Consider the following 12404-nt stretch of genomic DNA (forward strand, 5'->3'; position numbering starts at 1 on the left):
TTTTCTACTAATCACTGGTTATCTAAAGTTAAATAAGAAAAATTTCCTTGCTTCTGAGGATCAGGATAGACTGCATGGAGGAGATGATACCTGAGCAGGTTTCAAAGCCTGAAAAAACATAGAGGAGTAGGTGAAAACCTCTGGATTCACTTACAATTGCCTATTTGGGAGCTCGATTCATCAGCTGCAGTCCCTGCCCTCTGGCTGGAGAGTATCTAGGAAGACAGCTAAACAATCTTAACAGAGTGTGAGATGTGCTTTATGAAAAAAACTACAAGGCACTTTGGGACAAGGGAGACCCACTGCCCCCAGCCAAAATCTCAAATTCTGGACACGAAAAAACTCTTCACAATTTAATTCCATTCTCACTTTCCAGTCTCATTTATCACCATGTCCCCAAAAGCTGGGAACACAACCAAAAATGTGTGTGTCTGTGTATGTGAATCTGAACATGCCAGGCCTTTGCTCACACTGCTTCTGTTCCCTGGCATGTGGTTGCTTTCTTGGAGATACTCTTCTCGACATACTCAGCCTTATTCAAATTCTCTCTTATGCTCCCAAGGCCAGTTCTTTGTCCGTTGCCTCTCTACGTTGGTGAAGTCCTTAAAGCAAGGACTCAAATGCAAGGTCAAGAACACTCATTATGAAGTTATACAGATGCAGGTGGCCTTTGTCTAGCAGGTGGCCTCTTAGCTTCCCTCTATCTAGATGAACAATTCCTACTCCAGGAAATGCAATCAGTACTGATGTTTAGTTCTTGGCAAATGGTAGGTGCTCAAAAATGTTTTCTGAGTTGAATTGCATTAATATTAAGGTCCCAGGTCAGAATTTGAACTTTATGAAGACCCTGGCTATGAGCTGGATCTTGGAAGGGCTCATGATCAACTTCAGCAGTTTTCTGTGGCTAAAAATGAGAAATATACAGCATGTTATTTGTCTTGAAGACCTGCCTGCTAGTGGGAGAAACAGATGGTCAAGCTCTCAACAGTACAATTCCAAACTCCTAGAGCAGTGGTTCTTAAAACTTTAGCAAGCAGATCAGAATCTGCTTGCTGTAATAAAGGTCATCTGCTAAAACAGATGGCTGGCCCCAGCCCCGGAGTTTCTGATTTAAAGGTCTGGGATAAACTCTGAGAATTCGAGCTTGAATTTCCAATTCACTCCCAGGTGATACTGAAACTGCTGTATTGACAAGATTCCCTCCTTGATCAAACATTGGTCAGGCTTTTCTGAGTTCTCCTTTTGACTAGGCCTGAGCTTGGGCTCCCATTTCTTTCCTTGTAGAATTCCATTTTAGCAAGAATCTTGCCAAGTCATTTTAGCCAGAATCCTCCATTCTTGATATCTGATCGCTCTCCATATCTGATTTTAGATCCATACTCGCCATTATCCCCCAGGTGATGTTTGATTATCCTGGCCTGCCTTTGGCAGGAATCCTGTTAGGTCGATTTAGCCAGGTCCCGCCCCATGTTTCCTCTTAGTAATTTTCCATCCACTGACTTCCACACACTGCCCTTTAGCTATAAATTCCCACTTTGCTATATTCAGCCCAACCTCTGTCACTTACTGCAAAACTCTATCTCTACGTCTGTCAGATTGGGCCTGAATAAAGTTTGCCTTATCATTCTTTTTTTTTTAATTAAAAAAAATTTTTAACTTTCTGGACAGCAATGCCTTATCATTCTTAAACATGAATAATTGTCATGAACAATTTTTTTCTTTAATGGGATTCATACTTTGAGAACTACTGATTAGAAGTTAAAGGTCCTGTGCTTATTATCTGGCACACATTAATGGTATGCCTCTGAGTTTGAATCCAACCACATTGCCTGTCTTGGCTTTTTTTTTTTTTTTTTTTTTTGAGATGGGTTTTGCTCAGGCTGGAGTGCAGTGATGCAATCACGACTCACTGCAGACTTGATATCCCGGGCTCAAGCGTTCCTCCCGCCTTATCCTCCTGAGTAGCTGGGGCCACAGGTGTAAGCTGCCATACCCAACTAATTTTCACATTTTTTGTAGAGGTGGGGTCTCTCATTATATTGCTCAAGCTGGTCTTGGGCTCCTGGGCTAACCTACCTCAGCCTCAGTCTTGCTTCTTGATCAAATCACTCATCACTCTGCTTCATTTACCCCATCTGTGAAAACCAGATAATATGCTACTGCATGGTGAGTGCAAAAAGCAATACCTGGCACAATGCTTAATACATGTTGGTTAAATCTTATAATCTCATTTTCTGCAGGAAGGAGGACGACAGAGTTAAGGGTCTAGGTGGTCAGAGAAGAGCAAGGACTATGTCCCTCTCTTGTGCAGCCAGGCGGGCCCTATACTTTTTCTCTGCGTGACTCTCCTAGGGCGGCCTCGGGTCTCGAACTCTCACGTCTTACTCCCAAACAGGTTCTGTAGTCCAGCTTCTAGGCTCCCTACAGCCCGCCGATGCTGCGCAAGCGCAGTGACTACGCTTTATGCACATGCGTACTCAGGTGCGCCGGTAGGGGACGCGCCGGCACAGCAAAATGGCGGCTGCACTACGGGTGGCTGCGGCCGGGGCAAGACTCAGCGTTCTGGCGAGCGGTCTCCGCGCCGCGGTCCGCAGCCTTTGCAGCCAGCTCACCTCTGTTGACGAGCGCATTGAGAACAAGCGCCGGACCGCGCTACTGGGAGGAGGCCAACGCCGTATTGACGCGCAGCACAAGCGAGTGAGTCCCGCCCCTGGCGTCCGCGACCTATCACAGCGTGCCCGGCTCGCGGCGCCGAGGTCTCCTTGCCAATCCGCACGGTTCCTGGAGGGGCGGGGGCGAGCGTGTTCACCTTGAAAACCTGTAGCGTTTCGCGTGGAGGCGGGTATAACCAGCAGAAGCACCTGTGTGGTTTTTCACACTGTTTAACTCTTGGAATTTAGACAGAAATGGCTGGTCTCCAGCCAGCTCACCACTTGATATAAACTTTTGGGCAACTTATTAAATCTCTGTGGGTCAATTTAATAAGAATTCTTCCCGCATAAGCGTATCGTTAGACCATAGACATTGAGTAAAAAAGATGTGCATATTCTTCTCGTGCCCCATGAAAGAGTGATGGTAAGATTCTTTCTCCATTGTGGAAGCAGGAAAATTGAACTTGGTCAAACTCCACTAACATGATTTGGGGGATGTGCGCGTGCAGGGAACCTGTGGAACTTCTGTCCGCAGAATGCCCGGTCAACCTCTTTAGGGCCTTAGCATGCCTCGCCTTGGTGGGTAGCAGAGGCACGTGTTGGAAGCAGGTGGCCTTTCTGGGAGTGCGCAGGCTATTCTCGATGTTTGGCTGGACTGAGCAACTGAGGCACTACCACCCACCCCCTGGGTTTTGAAGTGAGAATCGCAGCTGGCCTTCAGAGAAAAGCTGGGTGGCCGATTTTGGAGAGGTGACCCCTGACTTGAAATCAGGCTTGCACAATGTGTCCATGACTCGTGGGTGAGTCTGGACCGTTGTGCTGAGCGAATTACAGAACTAACAGGAAGGTGCGGAAGTGAAACTCTTATAGGTGAAGGGTTCTTAGGCACAACTCACAACCATGGGGGAGGGATGGAGTCTTAAGGTGAGGAGATTTGAACAGCTGTATATTTAAGTCTAGTTTTGATTCAGATGTCATAAATTTGCATTTGACAAGGGCCTGAAGGTTCCTTTTGACACTTGGGAGAGAAATGTAAATTTGGTTGATGGTTTGTGGTGCTAGTGTTTTCTCTCCCTCCCCCAGGTCTGCTATGTTAGGGCTGAGAGAGATGTTAGATCATCCTCTGGAAAGACCTGTCAGTGCTCCCGTACAGTCTTTCTGTTGGGATCTATTGGTCAATTCTTTGGTGGAACATCACCTAGCCTTTTCCCAGGTAGATCCTACTGGGTTTAGATGAAGCCTCCCGAAGCTGTTTTTCTTTTGCCAAAGTTGACTTAGGAGGCAGATTTGATATGAACCCCCTCCTCTACCCCTTTTTAATTTTTGAGATGAAATTTTGCTTTTGTTGCCCAGACTGGCTCATGCAACCTCTGCCTCCCAGGTTCAAGTGATTTTCCTGCCTCAGCCTCCCGAGTAGCTGGGATTACAGGCATGTACCACCACACATGGCTAATTTTTGTATTTTTAGTAGGGACGGGGTTTCACCATGTTGGCCAGGTTGGTCTTGAACTCCTGACCTGAGGTGATCCGCCCACTTCAGCCTCCCAAAGTGCTGGGATTATGGAGTTTTTGTTTGTTTGTTTGTTTTTGAGGCAGGCTCTTATTCTGTCACCCAGGCTGGAGGGCAGTGGAATCACGGCTCACAGCATCCTCAACCTCCTGGCTGGGCTCCAGTGATCCTCCCACTTCAGCCTCTTTTCCAGCTAATTTTTTTTTGTGTGTGTGGTAGAGATAGGGTCTCGCTTTTTTGCCCAGGCTGGTCTCAACTCCTGGGCTCAAACAGTCCTCCCGCCTTGGCCTCCCAAAGTTCTGGGATTACAGGTGTGAGCCACAGTGCCTGGTCAGTATAAATATATATATATATATATATATAAAATATATTTTAAAATCTATATATTTTTTGAGACAGAGTTTTGTTCTTGTTGCACAGTCTGGAGTGCAATGGCCCGATCTTGGCTCACTGCAATCTCCACCTCCTGGGTTCAAGCGATTTTCCTGCCTCAGTCTCCTTAGTAGCTCGAATTACAGGCATATGCCACCATGCCTGGCTAATTTTTTTTGTATTTTTAGTAGAAACAGATTTCTTCATGTTGGTCAGGCGGTCTTGAACTCCTGACCTCAGGTGATCCGCCCGCCTCAGCCTCTCAAAGTGCTGGGATTATGGGCATAAGCCACTGAGCCTGGCCAGTATAAATATATTTTAAAAATCTGTATATATATTGCCAAATTGCTTCCCTAAAAACTTATTCTGCTTTACATGACAGTGTATAGGATTGCCTGGTTTTTGTTTTTTTAAACGCAACCTCAGTACCTTTGGCTACTTTCTAAGGGGGAAATAATAGCCAATTTGAGGTGTGTGTATGTTTGGGGTAGCGGTTGGTGGGGAGGAGGATGGAAGATGGTAGGCTAGGGTATTTGCCTTGGGCTGATAGCTCGGGAGCCCAAGCAATGGAGGCTCTTTTTAAAAAAAAACAAACCAGGATCTCACTCTGTTGCCCAGGCTGGAGTGAAATGGAATGATCATGGCTCACTGCAGCCTCGACCTCCTGGACTCAGGTGATCCTCTGGCCTCATCCCCACAGGTAGCTGGGGCTACAGCACGTGCCACTACTCCCAGCTAATTTTTGTATTTTTCAGTAAAGACCAGGTTTCGCCATGTTGCCCAGCTGGTCTTAAACTCCTGGGCTTAAGTGATGCTTGTCTCAGCCTCTCACCTCTAGCACTACCAGTATTAGAGGCACTGCCTGCCCAGTGACATATGTTCAACGGCCACGGTATCCTGACTGTGTAAAGGTAGCACAATCACTTGTTCTCTAAATAGGGACATTTATGAATGGCCACATGAGGGTTCAGCTGTCTCTTACTTTTAATCAGTGCTGGGTTTACAGGTGTGGGCCTCCGTGCCTGACCGAGGCCCTTGGTAAATTGAGAACTTCGACCTTATCTCCTCAAAGAAGCATTTTAAAACTCTTCTCTAGTGAGCTCTTTAGCATTTTGTGTCCTACTCCCCTTCTGCTCAGCCACTCCCTGATGTGGGGTCATCTCAGTGTCATAGTGTCACTGTCAGGTGTGGGGTCCCTAAGCAGGGGATAGGAGAGTAGGAAAAAGAAGCCCACGGAGGAGGCAGGAGAAAAACCAGGAAGTAGTGTGTCCTTGAGGTGGGAGCTGGGAACAGCAGGAACCCTGGTGAGGTGAGGTGTGCTTCTGTAGGTCTTCCTGGAAAGAACCTGTCTCAGATCCTTCACTGAGCCTGCTTTAGTTTCTACCACCTGCTTCTGCATTCTTCTTTTTATGGCTCTTTAGGTCTCCAGTAAGTATTTGCAGAACTAGTTACTATGTTCCAGGGTCAGGTTCTCCTTATTCCCACTTCTCTCTACCTTTTCCTCTCCCTATTTCCTTATTCATCTTCCACAGTTGGGTGGCTTCTGGAGCACACTGTCTACCCTGATTTCCATGTCATCTAATGTTTGCTAATAACACCTATCTACCTTGGGCAGGTTGGACAGAATGGAGGCATTTGCATCGGGATGAACAACAAAATCTGCCCTTCAGGCCCTCCCGTGAACAGCCCTTGCTTTGCCTACTAAATTGTCTGTGATGACATTACTGAGTGATCTTTGTTCTATTGTAGGGAAAGCTAACGGCTAGGGAGCGGATCAGTCTCTTGCTGGACCCTGGCAGCTTTGTTGAGAGCGACATGTTTGTGGAACACAGATGTGCAGATTTTGGAATGGCTGCTGATAAGAATAAGGTATTTGTTCAAATAGTGGTCTGAACACTTTCTAGGTGTGGCTCAGCTGGCCTACCCACTAGAATAATAATAAATCTGTAAGGCTTTTATCTGAAGTCCTCTGTAGAAGCACTGCAGATACCATGCCTGACTAATTTTTGTATTTTTAGTAGAGACAGGCTTTTACCATGTTGGTCAGGCTGGCCTTGAACTCCTGGCCTCAAGCAGTCCACCCGCCTCGGCCTCCCAAAGTGCTGGGACTACAAGCATGAGACACTGTACCCTGCCTTGTGTTTCTTCATATGTCCTCCTTTGCATAAGCATAGAGAAATGGGGGCCCTGGGGTCTTGATTATTTTGCTTTTAGGAGGGTAGATAGGACTAAGATGACAGTGCCCTTCACTCCTGTTGATGAAGTAGGAGCTCGATACTTGCTATTGTACAACTGGGAAAGTGGGGTGGGATTCCTTCATGTCCCTTGTTCATATTAAAGTTTTAGTAATTTGGGTTTTGTTTTTGTCTTTAATTGAGGCATAGTGGCCAAATTCATTAAAATATTTGGATTTTTTAACCTTTGTTTTTGCATTTTTCTGGTAGTTTCCTGGAGACAGCGTGGTCACTGGACGGGGCCGAATCAATGGAAGATTGGTTTATGTCTTCAGTCAGGTATTTCATAACTCTGTTAGTCTGAACTTTCTTGGAGGGCAGAGCCAAGAACAAAATGTGTGAAAGAAACCAATCTTGGGGAATGAAAACTTGCTTGTAGTTTGGGGCAAATGAGGGATTTGCTTTGTTTTTCAGTGCATATGTCCAGAATATTATACTATTTTTTTTTTCCTTAGGAAGAGTCCTTAGTCTGTTTTGGAGATGATTACTGGGCACTAGCCTTGTACAAAATTATCCCAGGAATCAGGAATTTATTCCAAATGAATGGGATTCCTCTTGAGAGGGTTGGGTGTGTGCCTGGAGGGCATCTGTATTCTGGGCAGTCTATGTGGACTAGAGAGTGCAGTGGGTGCAGCCTAGCAAAGGGGACTTGACTCTCAAAACCAGAGTCTCCCTGAGTGTTGGGCTTTCATGAATATGTTCATGTTCAGAAAGCTTTTTTTTTTTTGAGATGGAGTTTACTCTTATTGTCTAGGCTGGAGTGCAATGGTGCCGTCTCGGCTCACCGCAACATTCGCCTCCTGGGTTCAAGCGATTCTCCTGCCTCAACCTCCCGAGTAGCTGGGATTACAGACATGTGCCACCACTAATTCTGTTTATTTTCAGTAGAGATGGAGTTTCTACACGTTGGTCAGGCTGGTCTTGAACTGTCAACCTCAGGTGATCCGCCAGCCTTGGCCTCTCAAAGTGCTGGGATTACAGGAGTCGGCCACCAAGCCTGGCCTCAGAAAACTTTTATCAGGCTGGCTGAAGATAGATACAGTTTGTTCACACACATAGCCAAAGTTATCAATGTTATTTTACATGCAAAAGGGAATGAAGGTTGTTAACTGACCTTACAATAGGAAGAGTAGCTTGGTTTATCCAGGTGGGGCCAATATAATCACAGAGCTCTTAAAAGTGGAAGAGGGAGATAGAAGAGGAGCTCAGAAGGTTGTGATGTGAGGAGGACTTGACCTGCATTACCTGGCTTTGAGGATGGGAGAAGGGGACCATCAGCAAAGGAGTGCCCATGGTCTCTAGGAGCTGATAAAGGCAAGAAAATACATTTACCCCTGGAGCCTCCAGAAAGGTGCACAGCCCTGCCAACCTGAATTTTAGCCCAGTCAATCCTATGTAGCACTTCTAAACTATAAAACCCTAAGATAATACATCTGTGTTGTTTCAAGGCACTGAATTTGTGTTAATTTGTTATAGCAGTAATAGGAAACTAATACAGAATATGTTGTGTACTATTTTGGATTTTGCTTTTTTCCCTCTAGAGGTGGAAATGCATATAATTTAAAATGTTTAGGTCTTTTTACAGACCTAAAGTTTGATATTAAAGTTGGCTGGGTGCGGTGGCTCATGCCTGTAATCCCAGTACTTTGAGAGGCTGAGACGGGTGGATCATCTGAGGTCAGGAGTCTGAGACCAGCCTGACCAACATGGTGAAACCCCATCTTTACCAAAAACAGAAAAATTAGCCAGGTGTGGTGGATATCTCTAATCCCAGCTACTCGGGAGACTGAGGCAGGAGAATCCTTTGAACCCAGGAGATGGAGGTTGCAGTGAACCGAGATTGCGCTACTGCACTCTAGCCTGGGAGACAGAGCTAGACTATGTCTCAAAAAATAAAAAAATAAAAAATAGTTACATTTGGTTAATTTAAAATCTATCATAGTTAGACAATATGCGTTTACTAAAATTACCTTTGAAATGTTTTAAAACTGTTATAAATTGGTCTACCAAATGCTGAAATAGAAGGAATCACATTTCTTTGTTTTGTGCAATTTGTGAGAGCTGAGAAAAACTTGTACAGAAGGAACCATTGAAAAAAGGGGTAGAACAAAGAAAGTTATGTTTTCTGGACATGGTATTCACTGACCACTATTAAGCAGATGGAAAAATTCACTGAATTGATACTTTTGAGCACCTCTTATGCTCATGTGGTAGGGTGGGAGTAAGGAGTAGGTGGAGATGACCCAGACAAGAGTTCTCACCCTGAAGAAGCGAATCATTTTATAGGCAGAATGGCATAGAACAGATGTGACTACAGAGAAGATGGAGTGAGAGGTTCCAGGCAAATGCTGTGGACCCAAGACAAGGGAAAATCACATCCAGGGTTGTGGAAAGCTTTAGGAACAGTGGGGCAATTGAGACAGGCCCTGAAGGATAGTGAGGGTAGGGAGTGATGAGCTAGTTTTTTTTATAGTGATCTCTGAGATGTTAATATCTGTGTTTTTTTCTGGGAAGCTTCTGTTCTTCTGGGGGAGCCTCCCCAGTCCCTTGCTTGATAATTGGCTCTTGGTGTATTCTACGAGGAGATTGGTGTATTCTATGAGGAGAGAAAAGAGGGGCCAGCACTCCCTCATTCAGTGTATAGCGTCCTAATCTTGCCTGTTTTCAGCCTCACCTTTCCCTCTTTTAGGCTAGAAGTTGTGAGTTTAGAACCCTTCTGGTTAACTTCCTTTAGAGAACAAACCTCTCTCCTCTCAAGGTGAAGGAGGGGCCCTGTGGGGTCTAACTGCTTCTAACATAGACTTCTATTAGTCTTGTTTTCAGCCCCCTCCTCACCTCCACTTTCCATGGTTCCTGGGTTGTTCCCTCCTTGATTACCCGCACTGCAGGTGTGTAAGCTTCCATTCTCTCCCTCCAAATCAGGTATTTTCTTGTGCTTTCAGTTCCCCTCAGGTTTGTTTAATCTTTCCTATGCTGTTGTCTCCTTGTTTTTATTCTCATGGCAAATTAAGTCCCAAATGTCTTTTTGAAGGGGTTTTAGGAAGGAGGTTATGCCCACAATAAGCCCTTTACATCTGAACGTAATGAAGGTCCATAAGCAGAAGCCATGAGAGCTCTGATTGTTGTTTTTTAACCTTCCTTTTTAAAACAGCAAATATAGGCTAGGCGCGATGGCTCACGCTTGAAATCCCAACATTTTGGGAGGCCGAGGGAGGTGGATCACTTGAGGCCAGAAGTTTGAGATGAGCCTGGGCAACATGGTGAAACCTCTTCTCTACTAAAAATATAAAGCTGGGCATGATGACACGTGCCTGTAATCCCAGCTACTCGCGAGTCTGAGGCAGGAGAATTGCTTTAACCTGGGAGACAGAGGATACAGTGAGCCAAGATTATACCACTGCGCTCCAGTCTGGGCAACAGTGAGACCTTGTCTCAAAATAAATAACAAAACAGTAAATTTTCCTAAAAATAGAAGTGCTTGACTGTTTGAAATCCATAGAATCTGATATTAGAGTTAATTCTGTGTGATAGGTTGTCCTTCAGAGCTGCAAATCATTTTTTTCTTTTTCTTTTTTTAACTTGCAAATCATTTTTGTAGAGCAAAGACTAGCTTTTTTGCTCTTGACAATTCATGAACTTCAAGATATTTTATTCTATGGAATAATCTATAAATCAGATTTTTTTTTCTAATTTTTTTAAACTTCTGAAAATTCTTCAAAAAAAATTTTTTTTTATGGGGTCTCCCTCTGTTGCCCAGGCTAGAGTGCAGTGGCGCGATCTCGGCTTGCTGCAACCTCTGCCTCCCAGGTTCAAGTGATTCTCTTGCCTCAGCCTCCCGAGTAGCTGGGATTACAGGTGTGCACCACCACACACAGCTAATTTTTATATTTTAGTAGAGACAGGGTTCCACCATGTTGGCCAGGCTGGTCTGGAACTCCTGACCTCAAGTGATCCGCCTGCCTTGGCCTCTCAAAGTGCTGGGATTACAGGTTTGAGCAACTGCACCCAGCCAACTTTTTTTTTTTCTTTTTAAAGACAGGGTCTTGCTCTGTTTCCTAGGCTGGAATGCAATGGAGCTATCTTGACTCATTGAAGCCTCTGTCTCCTGGGCTCAAGCAGTCCTTCTGCCTCAGCCTCCCAAGTAGCTGGGACTCTAGGCGTGTGCCACCATACCCCACTAACTTTTTTCTGTATTTTTTATAGATACAGGCTTTTACCATTTCGCCCAGGCTGGTCTCAAACTCCTGGACTCAAGCCATCCACCTGCCTTGGCCTCTCAAAGTGTTGGGATTACAGGCGTGAGCAACCATGCCTGGCCTTAAAACTTTTATCTGTGAATTTTCTATTTCTTTCTCCTACTGGGTTTTCATCTCCAGCCAGTTACTATATTTGACTTGCTGATTTGTATTTTCTTTTTAGGATTTTACAGTTTTTGGAGGCAGTCTGTCAGGAGCACATGCCCAAAAGATCTGCAAAGTAAGTATTTAATACTGAAATTCAGTCCGTTGCTTTCCTCAGTTACATAGTGCTCGTTGAGTATCCTTGGGATACAAGACACTGAGCTAGGTACTTGGGGTAGGGCAGAGGTATGCAAGATGTGGTACCCACCTGAAGGGGTGCATAACATTTTTTGTACTGTGGATCTCTTCCATGGGCTGGCAAAGCCTGGAACCTCCTGTTTTTACATGCCTAAAATAAAATTTGTAGGATTTTAAAGTATTAAAAATGTTTTTAAAACACCACATTTATAATATATGTGCTTCCTTGTTAAGGCATTTAATGACAAGATTTAGCAATAGATCTGATAACTACCGTAATTTTAAAGTAGTCAAAGGTGAAAATAGTACAGGATATCCGCAACAACTTTAATGGAACATAAAAATATCTGTGGCTTCTAATAATGACAAAGTCACAGGTATTTCTAATACTATGAGGCTCATTGTCTATATTCATAATGAAAAAAAAGTTAATGATCAGCTGGAGTTAGTAAAGATAAAGATGTAAATTTTTTCCCATTTAAGTTCATGGACCCCCTGAAATCCATTTACCGAGCCCTCGGGATTCTGAGGATCCCAGGTGGAGAACCTCTTGTCTAAGTGAGGGGCCAGGTGCTAGAAGTTAAAGAACAGTGCGAGGACTGCATGCTGATAATTTAAAACCACTGCTAGAGATTAGATGCTCTGGAGAAGAATAAAAGGATAAATAATATTTAGAGAATTTTGGAATTAAAGTTGGAGCTACTAGTAATTGGAACATCTGGATTGTAGACATGGTCCTGTCATGTATTACTCCTGAGACCTTGGGCCAATCACTTAACTTTTAAACTTTCGTAATTATTTTCTTTTTAGTGACTCCATTATGATGGGTAAATGAGGTAGTGGAAGTGAAAGTACTTTTTAAACTGTCAAGAGCCGTAGGAATGTTGCTTATTATGCTGTCAGAACTACTAACTGATGAGGAAAATCTGTCACATTAGAAGTAAAAGCAGGCCTGGGCCTGCCTTCAGATTAACAGATGGGTCAACATCTGCTTTCATGAAAATATAACTTTGCCATTCTGTCTACTGTGAGTTCTTTCAAAGCAGTACCTGTGAACAAAACTGGCTGCTGGAAGACATTACAACGTGAGCCTGTAATT

General features: G+C 44.3%; 1 protein-coding gene across 3 annotated transcripts in view; it reads left to right on the forward strand.

The window, feature by feature from the left end:
• The first annotated feature begins 2479 nt into the window (after positions 1-2479).
• The window catches only part of PCCB (propionyl-CoA carboxylase subunit beta), a 72043-nt gene continuing 62118 nt past the window's right edge, over positions 2480-12404 (forward strand). For 2 of the 3 annotated variants that reach the window (XM_012451166.2, XM_064378723.1), the window contains exons 1-4: positions 2505-2697; positions 6283-6402; positions 6978-7046; positions 11187-11243. In XM_012451166.2, coding sequence (XP_012306589.2) covers positions 2515-2697; positions 6283-6402; positions 6978-7046; positions 11187-11243 — 429 coding nt within the window. In that variant the 5' untranslated portion in view covers positions 2505-2514. Of the gene's footprint in view, positions 2698-6282; positions 6403-6977; positions 7047-11186; positions 11244-12404 lie in introns of all 3 variants that reach the window. The other variant, XM_012451165.2, reaches the window with a different exon arrangement.

Source organism: Aotus nancymaae, unplaced genomic scaffold, assembly GCF_030222135.1.
Source record: "Aotus nancymaae isolate 86718 unplaced genomic scaffold, 86718_ANA_hifiasm-v0.15.2.pri h1tg000019l, whole genome shotgun sequence".
NCBI classification, from domain to species: domain Eukaryota; kingdom Metazoa; phylum Chordata; class Mammalia; order Primates; family Aotidae; genus Aotus; species Aotus nancymaae.